The sequence below is a fragment of the Stegostoma tigrinum genome, chromosome 14 (assembly GCF_030684315.1).
Source record: "Stegostoma tigrinum isolate sSteTig4 chromosome 14, sSteTig4.hap1, whole genome shotgun sequence".
Lineage (NCBI taxonomy): Eukaryota > Metazoa > Chordata > Chondrichthyes > Orectolobiformes > Stegostomatidae > Stegostoma > Stegostoma tigrinum.
The window spans coordinates 43,042,796-43,065,009 of NC_081367.1; the positions used below are offsets into that span (position 1 = coordinate 43,042,796).

The following is a 22,214-nucleotide window of genomic DNA, read 5'->3' on the forward strand; positions in this document are numbered from 1 at the left end:
GCACCTGAAAGCCATCATAGTGGCTGCTGAATGTAGTCCAAAATACTGTCATTTTTCAATTGACTGCTTATATGCATGTCTGACACAACAGAGATCACCATAGCAGCAAAAAGACTATCCAAGTATTGTAGCGAACAAAGAAAAACTAAATTTTCATTATGCAATATCTCTCAAAATATTTTATATCTTATCTTGCAACTTGTAATTTATTTTAAACTCTTTCTGCAATGTTTCTATTAAATACAAGTTGTTTATAAATAAACTTTACATGAAACTAGAGTGGATTTCGAACATATAGCCAAAATAGCTCTATTTGATCTGTAAAAGTAGTATTTCACCTAATCCTGTGCTGTTAAGTTCTATGATTCCATGAAGATTCAAAACAAAATCACCTTGATTTAACAACTCATCAGTAAGAAGGCACTTTTACAAGATAGTATCATACTGAAGTATCAATCTCAATTACTTTCTCAAATACTGGAATAGGGCTTAAATCCACATGTTATTGGTTCAATTGAGAACTCAATTAATTAAGCCAAGCTAAATACATGATACCAATGGACATGTCTTCAAAAATATGCCTTTAGAAAGAGGTCAACCGCACGCTCAGAAACTAGGGAGTCAATATGCAGTAAAATCTGGATTACTCTCACAATCAACAGTTTTACGAAAACTTAATACAGAGTTTGGAATGAAAACCGACTTGATGTTCTTGTTGTTAAGGACTAAAGTCTGACTTATCAGATTCTTGTGTGAAGACAATTCTTTGTTCATTTCAAACTGAGCCCTCACGATCCAGATTTAGATTCCACCAACAGCTAAAAGTAATTAAAAGCTCAAAGTATTATGTAATCCTCTCGCAAATAAACTATTTCCAAAGTTGGTTGAATTTCCAGTTTTACTTTCAATTTATAACAAGATGCGTAAATCTAACCTACTGTATGTCAACAAAACATAGCATTAAAAATCATTTTTATATTTTCATTGTAAATACTTACCGTAAATCTTTACGCTTTTGCAATTCTTCTTTCGGGATGGTCCATGGTAAAAATTTTGGTAGACAGTTCAGTACCTCATCAGGGAAATCAGAGAACTCCACATCATATTCAGTAAGGATGCCCTCAGTTTCAGGTTCAATTTCACCTGCTTGTCCTAGACTTTTGGTCAAATGCCTATTTACATTCAACACAAAACAAGCTAAATTGTATTATGCATTTCACTTTATCATTAATTTTCTTTCTGACCATTAGTTTCTATGGATCTTAATGTTTTAACAGATTTGACATGTGATTGAACAAATTGGTTAAGTATTAAATCACATTAAACAGCGCATCAACTTCTTTGCAGCATGAGGTTCATTAGCTCTATTTTATGTCAAATTTGAAGGCTTCTGGGATACTTTAAATAGCCTTCTCTTTCTCATATGTTACCTATTATCTCACCTCACCTATAAGTAGAATTAAGGGGTACACTTTTAGCTTAATTGATTCAGTGGGAAACCCTGTAGCACAATACTGATTTTATAGTCTGTCTAATGGGGTAAATTTTAGCCCAAATTTTGTTCAAATTAAAGCAATTGGAAACTGGGAACAAATCAAAGTTGCTGGAAAAGCTCAGCAGGTCTGGCAGCATCTATCAGAGTTAACATTTTGGCTCCAGTGATCCTTCCTCAGAACTAGCATTTGAAACTGACTTTTTGAGATTTTAAAGTCAAGCTGACTTTGTTCTGTAAAAGTAGCATTCCTCCTAATCTTGTGCTGTCAAGTTCTATGATTCCATGGAGATTCAAACCAAAATCATCTTGATTTAACAACTCATCAGTAGCAAGACACTTTTACAAGATAGTACCATACTGCTATTAGTTGAGGCATTGAATATAATGGCAGGAAGGTTTCAATGGAGCTGTATCAGACATTAGTCAAGCCAAAAGTGGGCTAGAATTCTGGTCACCACACTACAGCAAGGGTATGATTGCATTACAGACGGTACAGAAGAGATTCAGCAGGATATTGCCTAAGCTGGAAATTTTCAGCTATGATGGGATATTAGATAGGCTGGAGTTGTTTTGCTTTGAGCAAAGAAGGCTGAAAGGCAACTGATTGTGGTATGTAAATTTACAGGGCAGTTAAGAAGAAAGTTTACCCTTTAGTAGAGGGATCAAAAGCCAGGGGGATAGATTTAAGGTAAAGAGAAGGAGGCTGACTGGGGATTAAAGCAAGAATTTTTTTCACTCAGACAATGGTAAATATCTAGAACTGTCTGCCTCAAAAGGTAGTAGAAGCAGGAACCATCATAATAGTATTTAGATGGTCACTTGAACAACCATACCTTGTACAGCTATGGGCCAAATACTGGGGAAAGTACATAAGCACTTGATGACCAGCATGGGGACATGAGGAGCTGAAGGGCCTCTATGTTGTAAAACTCTATGACCATCACTAACAATTAGTTCGAAATTACTTCTGTAGGCATGATGATTTATTTTTAAAAGAGACCTGTTAATAGATTTGAGTGCACTTCTAAAGAATTACAGGGAATCAGGTACAAATATTATACAAATGATATTCTGGGCGGTGTATGGGGGTGTGCTCTGGTACTACACCATAGCTGTTTTGTTCCTTCTCAATTTATAAAGAAATGTTTTGGGATTAATGAAGTCATATTTTTACTGTATAGTTAAAAGTCTTTGAAACTGTATTATAAGTAAATGGATTGATTTGTTCTATGTTATCTTTATTTATTTTGTTTATAAACTTTTGTTTATTGTCAAATCAAAACCTGCAGCATTTTGTGCAAATGTTTCAACCAGATATCATTTTGTTAAAAACAAACTAGGTTCCTGTCTGGGATCTGATGTCTAGAGTAATAACATCAATTGGGAACATAGTTTCAAAGTAAGGGCTCTCCCATTTAATACAAAAATGAGAAGAAATTTCTTCTCAGAGAATTAAGTGTTTTTGAAATTTCCGTCCACAGAGAGTGGTGAATGCTGGATCACTGAATACATTCTGGACATATCTTTCATCTGCAAGGGAGCTAAGGGATAAGGGGAATGTTGTGTTATCACCTTTGGCATGATATCTCTTAACAGACATGCAAATAAGCCAAGTACTTAGATGTTGACTACTTGGTACTGCAGCATTTGTCACTGGTTATCACTGGAGATTACTCGAGGGTATATATAGTTTAGCTGTAGCTGGTCAAGTTATTGACGTAGCTGAATAACACAAGAGCATGTTCACTTAGAACAGGCATAAAAGTGAAGTTGAGGCCGTATCAGACAGCCAAAATCTGATTAACTGGTGGAGCAGGCCTGAGAGGCCATCTGGCCACCTCCTGCTCATTCTTCTTATGCATGTGCTAATTGAGAGCAAACATTTCTTCTATGTCATACCTCAAGGTTCTTCATACACTAAAATTATGATATTTTCTTCTGGAAATTTGTTTTAATTCAGGAGACATAAAAAAAGACAATTATGTTTGATTAAACTGTTAAAGTAGCATCATTTAGGCACCATAGTGGAAATGTAATACTACAAAAGTTGTTGACATTTCAGTTTAAATTATGCATATTTTAACAACAAATTGTTCCTACCCATCTGCAAAACTACTGTCATCCCTCCAATCCACAATGCGGCAAATAAAAAGAACATTCTCATAATCTGAAGGCCTAGCCATAAAGTCCTTTGGGCATTCTTCTGAAGGTACCAAGATTCTAGGCACTCGATGATCAACAGGTGAAAACATGAAGAACCCTTTGTAAAGTTCGCTGCTTTTGTCAGGAAATGGTTTAATAAATCCAGTCACAGCTCTGGAATGTTTCCTTTCCACAATGTAAATTACCTAAATGCATGAGAATAACAACATTGGTATTCTTTGGTCATTTTCAACATCTACAAGCAAAACAGGAGTAGCATTTTATGAACAAGCATTCAACATTTCACTACGAGTCTAAACAAGTTTCACACATATTAAAGTAGTAGATGCTTACAATTGGTCCATTCACAAAAAAAATGAACTTTAACAAAGTACAGTAGGGAAAAGAAGTATCCTGCCCCTCTAAGAGATTTAATTTTTGAAAGCAGGATTCATGATTGGATAATCTTCCAAGGACACAGGACAGTTCAACATTGTCATGTTCAATTTTCATTAATCCAATTTACACTCAGCATCCTAGATCCTTGTGTCAAATGTGGCTCGATTTGTCACTAAATAATTCATTATCAATATGGCTGCACTGCTCCCCAGGGGGCAGGAAGCTTAAGGAACTTCTCCAACATGCACAGGTCTGCTTCCATCCATCCTATGATATTCTTTGAGCATTTTAAACACTTCTGGCATGTTGCCATACAACTAATGTGTTCGTAAAAATAAAGGAAAAGTGCAAGTTTATCTCATACAATGTGTATGCATTCTTTCATTCCAATAACATCTTAGTGAAGCCATGTTGCACTTACACTGTAATATTCTTTCCACAATTGAGAGCCCTTTACTGCACATAGTACTCTGAGGTCAAGGCTTTTTTTTGGCAGAAAATCAGCATTACCTCTAGATATTTGTATTGTTCCCTACGATAAAGCTTAGGAAGTTGTAATCTTTTTCTTTGTTTACAATCTTAACCAACCTGAGGTTCTGTCATTCATGTTTTGGAAATCTGTAACCCTAAACCCTGCCACTCTTTCACAGCAGCAACCCCACTTCTGTTCATAATGTGAGTACGGTTGAGCTTTTTCCTAAAACGTACCACTTACTGACCCTGAATTCTACCCGCTACTCTTTAGCTCATTCTGACATCTCATCAATGTTCCTTTAAAACTTCCCTTGGTTTTCTAAAGTATTCAACAGACTCATGTTTTGAAACTATCTGCCAATTTTAGCACCACTTCCAATAGGCCTATATCCACATCAATGGTATAAAGTGAACACTAATGGCCCCAGAACTGAAACTGCACCCCAATTCTAATTCCTAATCATTCCTAATTACTCAAAAATATTGCCTTTTAAGTCCTGCTCTCTACTTTCCTGCTACCATCCAATGTTTAACCTAAGTTTACTATCCTTTTACTACATACAGTTCACTAAACAGTCTTTTCTGGAGATAAACAGATATACTTACTCAATCTGTTCAGATATGTTATGATACACCCTTGGAGGACTCCTGGCCCAGCAGAATGGACACTATAATTCAGCCACAAAACATGTAGTCCATGTCGATATTTTCTAATCAAAGTGCTATGTATATCTAGAGAATGTGGAACTTGAACCCAGGCCTTCTGGCCACATGCAGGTTCACTCCCACTGCACCACAAGAGTTCCTTCTGGAGTCCATGTATACTGTATCCCCTCATTTTTCTCATTAACCACACCTAACACCGCCTGAAAGAGTTCTATGAGGCTTACTAACTAAATATTTGTCTCTTATATAATTTTTATCCAGCTACTTTATCCTTAAAAAGTCATATTTTCTCTACTAACAGACGATAAACTAACATCTCTTTGACCTAGTACTTCCCTGGTACCCTTTCAAAAACTGTGTATTATAATGGCAATACTCCAAAATATATTGCACACAATACAGTCCCTGGGTATAATTTGTAGGACTATATTTATTTCCTCCTTCATGATACCTGGAAGGATTTTATCAGAAAATGGCACTTTGAGTTTCTTTAACCTAACTAAATTTCCTTTTACACATCAACTCATCCTTAATCATCTTAGGCTTTGCTGCATGAGAATACTTAAGCCATAATATTCTGAATGGCTTGCAGCGTTTTTTAGAGTGGTAAAACTGGAAGACCCAGAAGTCCAGCAACAGTCCAGCAGAAATTCAGACTGGAAACTGTAAAAGGCTGAAGCAATTCTTTAAAAGTGCAAGAAGGTTGCTCTAGTGACAAACCAAATATCACAGTATGATTCAGTACCACTGAGTCCAACATAAAAGAAGTTGATTCAATAAAAGCACTGGGAATTGCAAAGTAGATTTCATTTTTGACCCAAAGTTGAAAAACACTATGATTCATCTAGTTCTAGTTCTGAGGTTAATCCCATCCTTCAAAACGAGTTTAAAGACAACATATAAATGATGGAGAAGAAAGCTAGCTTAGACCCATGTCGTACACACAAAATATCATGTTGGTACAAAAAGAGATTCAGTTTGAGGCCATATAGTGTTGATAATCTGATTAGCAAAAAAAGACCATAAGCAATGCCATGGAGCTAAACTGGGAGAGAAGATACCCATACAGAAGAAGGATGAAGTGGCCAATAGTGTGAAGGACATAGAATAATAAAAAATATTTAACAATTGCCATCATATTCTTGTTATTTAGACAGGGAAGAAAGTCAAAATAATTGATGAGATACATTTGTACAGCAATAACATGTTTCAAAACTGCAGGAAGTAAGGAAAGGTTAAAGATTAAGCAGTGGCTGGACAGGTTATGAGTTTTTCAGTAGGCAGAGACAATGAGAGGTAGCTTTGAACAACAACTTTTGTTTATGTAGTAATACTGCAAGATATTCACACAAGTGGCACCTTAGTACTTATCTTCAGTAAAGTGTTTAACAGAGTAAATGATGAAAAGCTTTTGGAGAAGTATGAACATCTCGAAACCCGATTGGTCCCGATTTATAATGTCACAATGAAATGACAAAAGGAGGAAAAATAGGCCACCGAGACCAACTACAGAATTGTCATTGTTCACAGCAAATTTATCTATGTTCAGACAGAAAGATATTCTTCACTTAAATTAGCATCATTACAATTGTTGCATAACCACCAAACTTAAAAAGTAGCTGTTTATATAAACAGCTTCAATACCATCTAAATGAATGGCACATGAACAGTTATTTATAGAATTTTTCAGCAAGTTAGACAGCATCTACAGAAAGAGAAATAAAGTTAATGGTGCAGATATTCTGAGGCCAAACAGTCTTTGGATCTTGTGCATCACCCTAAGATGCTACCTGACTGGACTCAGCAACATTCCACAACTGGGCCACAATGGACCCAGCTCCCATCTCCAGAACCAGGAGACCACCTTCAACCTTCCCTAAACACACTTCCTGCCACCTTAATCTCTCCCTCAACCAGCTAGCACCCTATCTTCAATCAACTATCTGGCACCCAACTAAATCATCACCTCTAACTGCCAACCTATCACCACACCCCTTTCACTTGCTACCCTCTGAAGATGTCAAGATGCTAACCCTCAGCCAATTCAATTCATCCCACGTATTATCAAGAGAAATTACAGGCACTGGATACTGCAAAACCAATGGAATATGAAAACATTCCAACAATACTATTGAAGACTTGTACTCCAGAATAAGCCACACCCTTTCTAGTACAGCTACAATACAAGCATCGACATGGCCATGTTCAACATTGCCCAATTGTTCTGTACACAAGTAGTAGGACAAATCCACTCTGGCCAATTACAGTCTCATTAGTCTACTCTTGATTATCAATCAAATGAAGGAGGAGTCACTCACAATGCTATAAAGCAGCAAATGTTCTGTAAAAACATACTGACTGATATTCAGTTTGGTTTCTGTCAGAGGCACTCAGCTCCTGATCCCACTTCAACCTTAGTTTGAAAGTGCTGAACTCCAGAGGTGAAGTGAGAGTAACTACCCTTGACATCAAAGCTGCATTCAACTTAGTGAGGTATCAATGAGCCATGGCAAAACTAGTCAATGAGAATCAAGGGAAAACTCTCTGCTGGTTGGAGTCATATCTTTCATAGAGGGGAATATTTGCGGTTGGAGATCAGTCATCTCAGCCCTAAGATGTCACTTTCCTCGAGGTCGTATTCCAGGCCAAGCATCTCCTGCTGTTTTATCATAGATCTTTCCTTGACCTTAAGGTCACATAATTTCACAAAGTTCAGCATCATTTGTGACTTCTTAGGTAATGATCTATGTCCAAATGCAGCAAGATCTGGACAATATCCAGACCTCAAGTGACAGGAACTATTCATGCCATACAAATGCCAAGCAATGAACAGCTCCAACAAAAGAGAATCCACCTATCACCTGTTGACATTCAATGACATGACCATCATCGAATCCTCCTCCAACCGCATCCTGGGGATTACCGCTGACCAGAAACTACTGGACCAGCTACATAAATACTGTGGCTACCAGAACAGGTCAAGGGCTAGGAATTTTGCAACAAATAACACACGTCGTGACATCCACAGCCTGCCCACCATCTACAAGGTACAAACCAGAAGTGTGACGGAATGCTCCAACTTTCCTGGATGGTACAGCTCTAACAGCTCAAGTAGCTTGATTGGCACCACTTCCAAAACGTTCACTTCCTCCACCACCAACGCTCAGTTGCAGTAGCAAGTGCTATCTCCAGGAGGCAGTGCAGAAATTTATCGAAGATCCTTTTACAGCACTTTCCAAACCCATGACCTTTACCATTTAGTCAGACAAGGCGGTGGCCATGTGGAAGCAGCACCAGCCGCAGGTACCTCTCCAAGCAACTTAACATCCTATCTTGAAAATATATTGTCTTCCTTTAGTGTCACTGGGTCAAATGCTGGAACTCCCTCTTTCACAGTATTACGGGTATTCCTATTGCATTTATCTCCCTAACTGCCAACTGGACCTACATGGTAAACTATGAGAATTCTGAAGAGAATTCTGAATTAGTACTACAAAATCCTTTTTGCCTCAGATGTCTAAAGCTTTTCCCCATTTACAATATAGTCTATACCTCTAAACTTCCCACCAAAGTGTATAACCTCACTCTTGCCCACATTGTATTCCATCTGTCACTTCTTTGCCTGCTCTCCTAGCTTGTCCAAGTACTTCTGCAGCCTCCCTGCCTCCTCAACATTACCTGTCCCTCCACCTATCTTTGTATCATCTACAAACTTAGCAACAATGCCCTCAATTCCTTCATCCAAATGGTTAATATATATTGTGAATAGTTGTAGTTCCAACACTGACTCCTGCAGAACTCCAGTAGTCACCAGCTGCCATCCTGAAAAACATGATTTTATCCTCATCTTCAGCTAGTTAACCAATCCTCTATCCATGCACCTATCAGCGTGGTTCTCATCTTATTTAGCAGCCTCATGTATGGTACCACGTCAAAGGCCTTCTGGAAATCCAAACAGATCGCGTACACTGGCTCTGCTTTGTCTAATTTGCTCCTTACCTCCTGAGAATTCTAACAGATACGTAAGATGTGACCTTCGCTTGATGAAGTGGTGCTGTTACAGCCCTATTTTACTATGCATTTCCAAGTACTCTGCAATCTCATCCCTAGTAATGGACTCTAAAATCTTACCATCAGTTCTGAGGAAGGGTCACCAGACCTGAAACATTAACTCTGTTTCTTCCTTCACAGATGCAGCCAGACCTGCTGAGCTTCTCTAGCAATTTTGTTTTTGTTCCTGATTTACAGCATCCTCAGTTCTCTCAGTTTTTATCTAAAATCTTACCAATGACCAATGTCTTTTACCTCCCTCCGTCCTGAAACAGGGATGTTACATTAGCCATTTTCCAGTCCTCTGAGGCGCTCACTGACCCCAGTGATACACTACAGATCATCAACAACACAGCCACAATCGCCTCAGCTGTCTCCTTTGGAACTGTGATGTAGGCAATCTGGTCCATGTTATTTATCCACTTTCAGACCTTTCAGGTTCCCTTGCACCTTAAGGTTGGTTGGCTCGCTGAGCTGGTTTTTTTTTCGCAGACGTTTTGTTACCATTGCTGGATAACATCCTCAGTGCCTAGCACCTTCTCTGTAGTAACCTCAACATCCTACCTGGCCCCAGAAAAGTTCCAATCTATGTCCATCCAGACTATCACCCAAAACTACCAAAATCTATCCAAATAAAATAGCACATTCTCACTCTCCCGCAGATTAACTGGTGTCGTATCCCTTATTCAGATTCTTGTTATCTCTAGGTAGGACTTGACTATTCCAATGTTCTCCTGGCTAGCCTCCCACTCTGCATAAACTTGAGAACATTCACAGCTCTGCTACTTTTATCCTATCATACCAGGATCCATTTATCCAGCACCACAATACCCACAAACGTACACTGGCATCATTTTACAAGCTTCGATATTGTTTTCACATCCTTCCATGGTTCAGCCCTGAGCAAACTCCGTAACCTCTGATAGTCTTACAACAATCATCATCCATCACAGCCTCTCTTTCACCCCCTCACCCCACCTACCATAAGATACCTAATTTTTTTATAATTTTTATCACAGACTGAGATTGCCAAGTATATAGCAATGTCTCAATAACATTTCATGAATCTGTGAACATTTCAGAAGTATGCTTGAATTGGCTGGAGTAGAAAGAAATTAAAGAAGAAGTCAAGAACATTTCCCCAACAATTAAAGAAACTCCTATTAACAATATGTAAAAGGATCGTTCATTTAACTCATTAGGAGGTCCTGATATGCTGGGTCAAACATGACAAAAACTACCAAACCTGGCAGCAAATGTACGTTTATTCCAGTATTAAAGTTGGCAAGTCAATGGAAAATGGAGGATTTAGGAAGATAAAAGAGCACCCATTTCTTGAACAAGACGTCAATTTTCAAAAGATCTAAAGTTGCCAACAGGTTACTATAACTTCAGACCATGAGCCATGTGTAAATGATTGAAACAAAATCGGGGTAACATTTTCATGAGCATTTACCTTGCCTGTTTTTTGAAGAAACCGATCTGGATTTCTTGAATCATTTACAAGACTGCAATGTTTTCCTTGTTTCGAAGTTTGCGTTCTAGTTGCACCCTTATCAACCGTCTGTGTTCCACTACAACCAGCAGCTATAAAATCAATGTTTTTAGAATTACAATTTCATATAAATAGGAATGTTTCACTTTGTTCTTTCATGAAATAAAAGTAAGTCATTGATCAATTTTTGCTTGCTTTCCAAATTTAAGTTAAAGTTATACCTAATTTTCAAGTGAAAGCATCAATTAATGAGTATTGGAGGCCTGAAGGCAATACCACAAAAACCCTAAAATTCTAACCATTTCCCAACCAAGTAACTTTCAATATACTATTGATATGGTTCAACCAAGCAACCAGTAATTCGAATCCTGCTTGGCAAAGCAATGAACAATAATTCATTTTGTACACTGTTCACACATGATCCTGCTGGTATATAAAGTGAAGACCAAGGGAGCAACTTAAGGATTTATAAGCGGTAACAACTACAATTGCACACAACCAGGTGTGGAATCTTAGAATCCTTACAGAACAGAAAAAGGCCATTTGCCCCTTTGAGTCAGCGCAAACCGTCCAAAGAACATCCTGCACAGACCCAGAGCCCCTGCCAATCCCTGAAACCCCAACCTATCTCAGAAACCCCACCTTATCCCCGTATTTCCCATCACATTTCCCGTGGCCAATCCACTTAACTTGCACATCTTTGGACTGTGGGAGAAAACTGAAGCATCTGGAAGAAAATTATGGAAGACTCGAGAGAATGCGCAAACTCCACACAGACAGTCACCTAAGGCTGGAATCGAACCATGGGCCCTGATCTTGTGAGGCAGTAGTGATAACCACTGTGCCTCTGTGTTGCCCTTGAATACAAAACAACAGGTAAAATGGATATCTGAGGTATATGAAAAAAAAATTGTCATAGTTCAGTGTATAGAATCATTATCTATCGCATACGGTACACAGTAAATGGAAAAGCCCTGGAGAAAAATGATGCACAGAGATATCTGGGTGTTCAGGTCCATTGTACCCTGAAGGTGGCAATTCAGGTTGATAGAGTGATCAAGAAGGCATACGGCATGCTCTCATTCATCGAAGGGGGTATTGAGTACAAGAGTTGGCAGGTCATATTACGATTGTGTAGGACTTATGGTTTGACCACATTTGAAATACAGCATCCGGTTCTGGTCATCACATTACCAAAAGGATGTGGATGCTTTGGAGAGGGTGCAGAGGAGGTTCACCAGGATGTTGCCTGGTATGGAGGGTCCAAGATAATAAAATGTGAGGCTGGATGAACACAGCAGGCCAAGCAGCATCTCAGGAGCACAAAAGTATGGAGGGTGTTAGCTATGAAGAGAGGTTGAGTAAATTAGGATTATTTACATTAGAAAGACAGAGGTTGAGGGGGGAACCTGATTGAGGGTCTACAAAATCATGAGACGTATAGACAGGGTGGATAACAAGAAGCTTTTTGTCCCCCCCCCCAAGAGTTACTAGAGGTCACAATTTCAAGATGAGAGGGGAAAAGTTTAAGGGAGATGTGCATGGAAAGTTCTTTACGCAAAGGGTGGTGGGTGCCTGGAAGGTGTTGCCGGTAGAGGTGGTACAGGCGACACTATAGCGTCATTTAAGATGTATGTAGACAGATACATGAATGGGCAAGGAGCAGAAGGATACAGATCCTTGGAAAATAGGCATCACGTTTAGATAGAGGATCTGGATTGGCACAGGCTTGGAAGGCCGAAGGCCCTGTTCTTGTCCTGTAATTTTCTTTGTTCTTTGTTCTGTGGTGCTGTGTGAACATAGCTTTCGGATTTTGTCAACTTGCATGATAAAGTTATGCAATTTAATCAATCCCAAGTGAGTGAGAAATGAAAGTTGATTTTCCAGATAGCCAAACAACAAAAAGAATCATAGCTTTTCACTACAAAAACCAGTGGATGATTTAAACAATTTGAAAGAATTTAGGACTTGAAAGATGGTCACGCAGAGCATTGATGAAACTCAAGTTTCTAGAAAGCTAAAGCTTGCCAAATAACTCAACCTGAGAAAACTTTAAAGGAACAGTAACAAGTCCATCACTCACGTCTGTTAATAATAGACCAAAATGTATTTTCAAACACAGTAAGGCTAGATTTTTCTGTTGTGTTGCTGTTAAACACAAAAGAGGTCAAGAGTGATTGCAAATGAGAGAATAACACTCTACAATATTGCGCACTAACCAAATGGGCTGGATTAGGAATGCCACTAAAGGTTCTTTTTCGATTCAGAAGTTTGAGTCTGGTCAAAAACCCTACCTGTAAACTAATATTCAGCTGAAGAGGAGTAACTAAAACAGTACCTGGGATTTGAAGGTACGACATTCTAAACATGTGGTGTGGCCAATCATCCAACTTACATGAGATTGAGTTACACTGCAACTGTAAATAGAAGTTTATTTTTCCAAATGATTTCACATCAAGCTGAGACATGAACTTTAGAGCCGTTTCTGAGGCAACATTTGACAAAACAATTTTCAAGTGCTCTTTAACTTCAGAGGCAGACATAGATGATTACATCCATTGCCTTTTTACTGTTTATACTGGAAGGTTAACAAAAACTATGGTTCACCAGAAATATTTATGCAGCTGTGGTGTTTATTTATCCATATCAAAAACACTTGCATGCAGCCTCTGGGTAAAATGCTTCTTTCTTTCCAAAATCCTTTATTCATCTTCCCCACTTCTGGACCCAAACCAAAGAATTCCCCACCAACCTGTATGAAGAACACAACCCCTGCTTCAGTATAAATAATTGTCTGGAAGTTCTGCTCTAATTATATTATACTGTGGATTTCAGCATGCAAATTTATTACACTTCCAACATGACACAGCAGCATCATGCATTTTTGCCGACCAAATATGATGAAACTGATGGTCTTAAATTTTGTATTCATAAAACAAATCACTATTAGAAAATGGGTACAGTACTGTACTTATAAAGAAACTGCCAGCATTGGTGAAGTTTAATACTGCAGAGATCATAAAACACGCGAGCCAGGAAGAAACAGATAAATTTGGGCATTGGCTAAACCCGAAACACTACACATGTAGTGTCTCCCTCCCGTCCTCCTGATCTAATCAAAAAAGACTGTGTGAAGGTTCAGTAAGGTAAGGCTTTATTTTTAATACTTCTGGAAATCTAGAGTAGTGGGAATGGAAGCTACGGCAGTTGCATGCTCCTCTTGCGGGATGTGGGAGGTAAGGGTCACTGCTGGTGACCTCCCTGACTTCACCTGCGAGAAGAGCACCCAACTCCAGCTCCTCAAAAACCACGTTAGGGTACTGGAGCTGGAGCTGGATGAACTCCGGACCATTCGGGAAGCTGAGGGGGTGATAGAGAGGAGTTACAAGGAGGTGGTCACATCCAAGGTACAGTAAAAACGTAGCTGGGTGACTGTCAGGAAGGCGAAAGGGAATAGATGGATTGATCCCCTGTGGTCCTTCCCCTCAATAATAAGTATACCATTTTGGGTATTGTTGGGAGGGGATGACCTACCGGGGAAGGCCATAGGGGACAGGGCTCTGGCACTGAGCCTGACCCTCTGGCAAAGAAGGGAAGGGGTGAGAATAGGAGAGCAATTGTAGTGGGGGATTCAATAGTAAGAGGCACAGAAAGGCGGTTCTATGGACGCAAACGATATGAAAGGATGGTATGTTGCCTCACGGGTGCCAGGGTCCGTGATGTCTTGGATCGTGCCTCCAAGATCCTTAAGGGGGAGGGTGAGCAGCCAGCAATCATGGTACACATTGGTACCAATGACATAAGTAGAAAAAGGACTGAAAATGTGAAAAATAAGTACAGGGAGTTAGGTAGGAAACTAAAATCCAGGACAAACAGGGTAGTTACCTCTGGATTACTACTGGTGCCATAATACTGGTGATAAGGAAGTAAGAAATAGAATGAGAGTGCAGCTAAACACGTGTCAACAGAGCTGGTGTAGGAGGGAGGGCTTCCATTGTGTGGCTAATTGGAGCACATTCTGGGGAAGGTGGGACCTGTATAGTAAGGGCGAGTGGCAATTGAACTGGAAGGGCACAAATATCCTGAGGGGGAGGTTTGCTAGAGCTGTACAGGATCATTTAAACTAGTTTGGCGGGGGTGGGGAACCAGATTTACAATTCAGAGGATGAGGTATTCGGCCTTCCAACAGACACAAAGGGAGTGGGATGGTTTATAAAGAAATGCAGTCGATGGAGCGTAATTGTGGACACACAGATGGTTTGAGGTGTGTATACTTCAATGCTAGAAGTATCAGATAATAAAGCAAATGAACTTAGAGCATGGGTCGATACTTGGAACTATGATGTTGTGGCCATTACAGAAATGTGGGTAACTCGGGGACAGGAATGGCTGTTGGAAGTTCCGGGATTTAGACGCTTTAAAAGAAATAGGGCATGTGGAAAAAGAGGTGGGGGAGTGGCATTGCTTGTCAGGGCTGGTATAGCAGTTACTTAAAGGCAGTTCGAGAATGATATATCGACAGAGTCAGTTTGGGTTGAGGCCAGGAACAAGAAAGGAGCAGTCACTTGTTGGAATTTTTTTTAAAGACCCCCAAATAGTTGCTGAGAAGTGCAGGAACAGATTGGGAGGCAGATACTACAAAGGTGCAGAGGTCAAAGGGTTGTAGTCATGGGTGACTTCAACTTTCCAAATATTGATTCATTTCAGTTGTAATAGTTTAGATGGAGCAGATTTTGTCCAGTGCATTCAGGAAGGATTCGTGACACGGGAGAGGCCACTTTGGATTTGGTGCTTGGCAACAAACTGGGCCAAGTGTTAGACCTGTTGGTAGGAGGGCATTTTGGCGGTAGCAATCATAACTCTGTTTCTTTCATGATAGTCATGGATAAGGATAGGTACATACGGCAGGATAAAGTTTACAATTGGGGGAAGGGTAATTACAACTCAGTTAGGCAGGAACTCGGGAAGATAAAGTGGGAACAGATGTTGTCAGGGAAGAGCACCACAGAAATGTGGAGATTGTTTAAGGAATGCATACTGCATGTGCTCCATATATTTATCCCGAGCAGGCAGGGAAGATGCAGTCGAGTGAGGGAGCCATGGTTCTCGAGAGAGGTCGAACAACTGGTTAAGAGGAAGAAGGAGGCTTATGTAAGGTTTAGGAATTAAGGAACGGAAGAGGCTCGAGAGGGATACAAGTTAGCCAGGAAGGAGCTGAAGAAAGAGAGCAATAAGAGAGCATGAGAAAACGTTGGTGGATAGGTTCAAGGAAAATTCCAAGGCATTTTACACATTTGTGAGGACTAAACGAAGGGCCAGAGAAAGGGTAGAGTTGATCAAGGATTGTAAAGGGAATTTGTGCACGGAGTCTAAAGAGATAGGAGGCCCTTAATGAATACTTTTCTTCAGTATTCACAACTGAGAGGGACCTAGTTGTAGAGGAGGACAACGTGAAACAGGCTGGTAGGCTAGAGGAGGTCGTTCTTAGTAAGGAAGATGTGCTAGGAATTCTGAGGAATTTGAAGATAGATAAGTCCCCTGGGCCTGATGGGACTTATCCAAGGATTCTATGGGAAGCGAGGGAAGAGATCGCAGGGCCTTTGGCGGATATTTTCGTCCTCACTGTCCACACGAATAGTGCCGGAAGATTGGAAAGAGGCAAACGTCATTCCCTTGTTCAAAAAAGGGAACAGGGATAACCCAGGAAATGACAGGCCAGTTAGTCTTACATCAGTGGTGTGCAAATTATTGGAAAGGGCTCTGAGAAACAGGATTTATGATCATTTGGAAAGGCACAGATTGATTCATGATAGTCTGCATGGATTTGTGAGGGGTAGGTCATGCCTCACAAACCTTATCGAATTCTTTGAGGAGGTGACCAAACACATGGATGAAGGTGGAGTAGTGGATGTGGTATACATGGGTTTAAGTAAGGCGTTTGATAAGGTTCCCCATGCAAAAGGTAAGGAGGCATGGGATAGTGGGAAATGTGGCAGTTTGGATTCAGAATTGGCTGGTCCTTAAAAGACAAAGAGTGGTAGTGGACAGAAAATATTCAACATGGTGGTCAGTTATGCATGGTGTGTCACAAAGATCTGTTCTGGATCCTCTTCTATTTGTGATTTTTGTAAATGATTTGGATGAAGGAGTGGAGGGGTAGATTGGTAAGTTTGCGGATGATACAAAGGTGGGTTGAGCTGTGGACAGTGCGGAAGGCTGTTCTAGGTTACAAAGGGAAATTGATAGAATGCAGAGCTGGCCTGAGAAGTGGCAGATGGAGTTTAACCCTGAAAAGTATGAGATTATTCATTTTGTTAAGGACAAATTTGAAAGCGGAATACAGGGTTAACAGAAAGATCTTGGCAGTATGGAGTGGCAGAGGGATCTTGGAGTTCATGTTCTCAGTTCCCTGAAAGCTGCCACCCAGGTGGATAGAGTTGTTAAGAAGGCGTACGGTGTATTAGCTTTCATGAATAGAGGGATTGAGTTCAAGAGCTGTGAAGTTATGCTCCAGCTATACAAAAGCCTGGTTCGGCCACATCTGGAGTATTGTGTCCAGTTCTGGTCACCTCATTACAGGAAAGATGTGGAAGCATTGGAAAATGTGCAGAGGAGATTAACCAGAATGTTGCCTGGAACGGAGGGAAGGTCTTACGAGGAAAGGTTGAGACAGCTAGGGCTTTTCTCTTTAGAACGACAAAGGATGTAGAGGTGATTTGATCGAGGTGTACAAAATGATCAGAGGTATAGGTAGCCAGAGACTTTTTCCTAGGGTGGAGATAGCTTTTATGAGGGGACATAGTTTTAAAGTGAAAGGAGGTAGATATCGGGGAGACGTCAGAGGTAGGTTCTTGACTCAGAGAGTGGTAGTGGTGTGGAATGCATTGCCGAAGAGGGTAGTGGAGTCGGCCCCATTAGGGGCATTTAAACAGCTATAGGCATATGGATGATAGTATAAGGTAGCAGTGGAGGTTAGACAGACCTTGGGTTTAGGGTGAAAGTTCAGTACAACTTCGTGGGCCGAAAGGGCCTGTGCTGTGCTGTACTGTTCTATGTTCTAAGTCATTGATAAAAGTTAAAAGTACAAACATAATATAAAACCGTGTGGTGTAGAAATTACATACTAATATTATGTGTAATAAACTCTTGTGCTAACAGGTAAATAGTTTCCTGTAGTTAAATCAGAACTGCCAATAAAGAAATAAAATTATAACACAAGCAAACTAGTGGTAATTATAATTTTAAACATGGCAAATTTATTTATAATCTTATCGAAAAAGAAAGCAACATTTTAATACGGTTTTAATATAGAAAGCAATTAACAGCCTTTAAACACCAACATCACTTTGCCTCGTAAAGGAGCAACGCTGTGAATGCTTGTGATTTCAAATAAACCTGCTGGACTATAACCTGGTGTTGAGCAACTTCTGACTTTAAACATCAACTGCAGGCTTTCTCCAGAAACCTGCAATGGCATTTATATAGCACCTTTAATATCATAAAATATCTCCAGACACTTCAAATTAGTATTATAAAGCAGTATTTGACACCAAGTGACATAAGTCACATTTGGGTGCAAAACCAAAGCTTGATCAAAGGGTAGATTTTGAAGTGTGGCTTAAAGGAAGACAGAGGTGGAAAGATTTGAATGAGAATTCTGAAGCTTAGGGCTTCAATAGCTGAAGACATCATCACTGATGGTGAAGCAATTAAAGAGGATATAATTGGATAGGTACAAATATCTGGTGGGTTTGAGAGGCTGAAGGAGATTACTGGGCAAGCCTTCAGAGGGTTTTGAAAACATAAATGAAAATTTTACATTTTACGACTTACATAGTTGGGACTCAGCTAGAAATGGTAAACAGAACTTGCTTCAAATAAAGAATAAGCAGCAAAGTTTAATTTTATTTGTTCATTGGGTGTGGAACTGTTGTCAAGGCTAGTATCTTTTGTCCGTCTCTAATTGTCCTTAAGGAGGTGGCTGTGACCTACCTTCTTGACCCACTGCTGGCCTTGAAATTTAGTTACATCCATAATGATATTGGGAAGGGATAGTCAGGAATTTGGCTTAAGTCAGTGAAAGGTACAACTGTATAGTTTTAAATCAAGACACATATTTGATTCGGGGAAAAAAAATCTTGCATTTAATTTGAAGGACATCAAGTTTACAGAAAAAAGAATTTGGAAGCAGGTCAAGAGTTTGTTGAAATAGAGAAGTCTAAAGGTAATTTGGGCAATAAGTAAGGGGTCTAAATATGGACTAGGAATTGGTGCAGGCTTGGCGGGCTGAAGGGCCTGTTCCTGTGCTATATTGTATTGCATTGTCATGAGATCAGATAAGAGGCACTTATTAACGGCAAAGCTGAAAAAGCAGTGGTGTCCAACGTCACAAAGATAGATTTTTTGACTACATATCCTCATATCCTATTTCCTGAAATACTTTATTCCATTCTCGTAGCTTTTCCATCTCCATTGCATCTGCTCTAATTTTACCAGCTACCTCAAGAGTGTCTCTAAGACATCCTTCTCCTTCAACAAATGATACCTACAGGTGGTTGACATGGCTTTCAGCTATGTCCAATACATTTCCCATATTCTGTTCTCTGCCTTCTCCTCTCTGCCAGAATGATAGGATTTCCCTTATCCGCACTTTTCACCCTAATGGCCTGCGCATTCAAAGGATCCTGGACCATTTATATCACAACCAAACTCAGCTTCCTCTCCTTTCCCTTGGAAGCATGCTACAGGGGCCACTCCATTTGTGACACCCTGATCTACTGTTCCATCACTGCTAAAACTTCGTCTGTGGCATCTTCCCAAGCAACTGCAGAAGGTATAACTCTTACCTTCTTAATTTCTTTTTTCTAACTGTCCAAGGCCAGAAACACAGCTTCCAGGTGAAGCTGTAGTTTATTTGTATTTCTTTCAATCTAGTTTACTGCATTCACTGTTATCAATGCAGTCTCCTCTACATTAGAGAGACAGAATGTAGACTTCTGCTTTGCAGAATACCTTAGCTCTGTATTTAAGAATGACCCTGAACCTTCCAATTGCTTGTAATTTCAATACACATTTTGCCCTCATAACATTTTTGTCTTAAGCCCCCAGCATCATTCTAGCAAATCCCATTGGAAGCTGGGCGAGCAACACCTCATTTTCTGCTTAAGCATTCATACAGCTTTCAACTAAGCATTGAGTTCAACAACTTCAGAGCTTAAATACTGTCATTTTGATTACAGCCACTTATGCTCACCCACAGCTTCTTTGCACCGATATGCTCTCAGCAAAGTTGAGACCCATTTTCTACTGTTCACATCTACTATTATTGCCTAACCTGCATTTATATATCTCCTCTACTATAACTTTAGCACTCCTTTGTGTTTTGCTCTGTGCACCACTTCCTCTTGGTCAACAGCATAAAAAACAGTTTTCCAGCAGATGTTGCCATATCTGCTGAGCTTCTCCAGCACTTGTTTAATTTGGTTCTCCAGCGCACGTTACTTTGCTTCCATTTCTTACAGAGAGACGGAAGCAGGCAGTCTTAGTGATGGTGCAGATGTGTGCTCAGAAATCCAGATCCCAGTTAAGTATGGCACCAAGGTTGCGGACACACTGGTTCAGCCTTAGATAGTTTCTGTATTCAGAAACAGAGTTTAAACTTGTGAGCAGAGCTTGCAACACTGATCAAAGGCAATGACTTTAGTCTTTCCAATATTTAATTGAAGAGAATCTCTAATTATCTGAGATAATAAAATGTGAGGCTGGATGAACACAGCAGGCCCAGCAGCATCTCAGGAGCACAAAAGCTGACGTTTCGGGCCTAGACCCTTCATCAGAGAGGGGGATGGGGTGAGGGTTCTGGAATAAATAGGGAGAGAGGGGGAGGCGGACCGAAGATGGAGAGAAAAGAAGATAGGTGGAGAGAGTATAGGTGGGGAGGTAGGGAGGGGATAGGTCAGTCCAGGGAAGACGGACAGGTCAAGGGGGTGGGATGAGGTTAGTAGGTAGGAGATGGCGCAGCTGGACTGACCTATCCCCTCCCTACCTCCCCACCTATACTCTCTCCACCTATCTTCTTTTCTCTCCATCTTCGGTCCGCCTCCCCCTCTCTCCCTATTTATTCCAGAACCCTCACCCCATCCCCCTCTCTGATGAAGGGTCTAGGCCCGAAACGTCAGCTTTTGTGCTCCTGAGATGCTGCTCGGCCTGCTGTGTTCACCCAGCCTCACATTTTATTATCCTGGATTCTCCAGCATCTGCAGTTCCCATTATCTCTCTACTTATCTGATACTGGCTGCTAAAAGCCAATACGATAATCTGGTGGCAGCAAGGATTCCATAGAGATGGTCAATAAGCGCAGGTGGATGAGAAATTGGGGATGTCAGGCCTAGATCCTTGATGGATAGAAGAGATTTGGTCAGCATCAGGAAGGGAAGGCATTGCAGGTGATACTCTTAATCAGAGTAGATAAACAGGAATGTAAGCTAAGTTCCACCTATCTGGATGACAGTGGAGAAGAATTAGAGGAGAATGGTGTGATTAAACTAAAGGCTGCAGACAGATGAGGAAGGACAGCTTAATCTTTGGCACAGTCAGAGTGGGTCATCTGCAACTTTGATAACAGCCACTGGAAACAAAAAAATGCTGGAAATCACAGCAGGTCGGACAGTGTCTATGGAGAGAGAGGAAGGTAATGTTGAGTCCAGATGACTCTTCATTGGAGCTGACGCAAAGTGTGGAGGGGCAGCATTAATGCAATTGTGGGGTGGTAGAATGCTGGGGAGAAAGGGTGTGAACAGTGCAGATTAAGTGATCGGAATGTGAGAAAGGCAGAACAACGGTGAGACTAACTGTGAAACTGGAAAGCTCAGGTCGTCCCAGTGGAGTGGAGGGAGCGGAAGAGAGGACGTGGTGACAGAGAACGTGGCAAGTAAAGCTAAAAGAAAGGGAAGGAATCGGGGCGGGTTCACATTCTGAAGGTGTTAAACTCAATACTAAGTCCAGAAGGTTATAAAGTGCCTAGTCTGAAGATTAGACGTTGCTCCTCCAATTTTTGCTGTGATTCACTGTAACATGCTGAGGACACACAAGTGGGCACATAAGATGGACACTGTGTTAAAATGACAGGCTGAGAAAGTCGGGGTCTTGCTTGTGCACAGACTAGAGGAGCTCTGCAAAGCAGTCACCCATTCTGTGTTTGTTTTCTCTGATGTAGACTAGGCTACATTGGGTGTACCGAATCCAATTCACCTGACTGGAGGTGGTACAGGTGAAATGCTGCTTCACCTGTAGAGACTGTTTCGGCCCTTAGACAGTGAGAAAGGAGGAGGTGAAGGGTTCTGCGGTTACTTAGGCATGTGTCATGTTGTTAGAGAATGGACCAACGAGTCATGGAGGAATTGTGCCTGCAAAATACAGATAAGGGAAATGAGGGCAAGATGAGCATATGAAAGGTCTAGGAGGATGGGAACTGACGTAACCCTTGTAGTATAT

The 22,214-nt window shown here is 40.5% G+C and overlaps 1 protein-coding gene across 2 annotated transcripts in view; it reads right to left on the bottom strand.

Moving 5' to 3' along the window:
* The window catches only part of dis3l2 (DIS3 like 3'-5' exoribonuclease 2), a 296,352-nt gene that overhangs the window by 172,926 nt on the left and 101,212 nt on the right, over positions 1–22,214 (bottom strand). For both annotated transcript variants that reach the window (XM_059651106.1, XM_059651107.1), the window contains 3 exons: positions 10,683–10,813; positions 3,596–3,843; positions 999–1,172 (listed from right to left, as the gene is read on the bottom strand). In XM_059651106.1, coding sequence (XP_059507089.1) covers positions 999–1,172; positions 3,596–3,843; positions 10,683–10,813 — 553 coding nt within the window. The remainder of the gene's footprint in view (positions 1–998; positions 1,173–3,595; positions 3,844–10,682; positions 10,814–22,214) is intronic.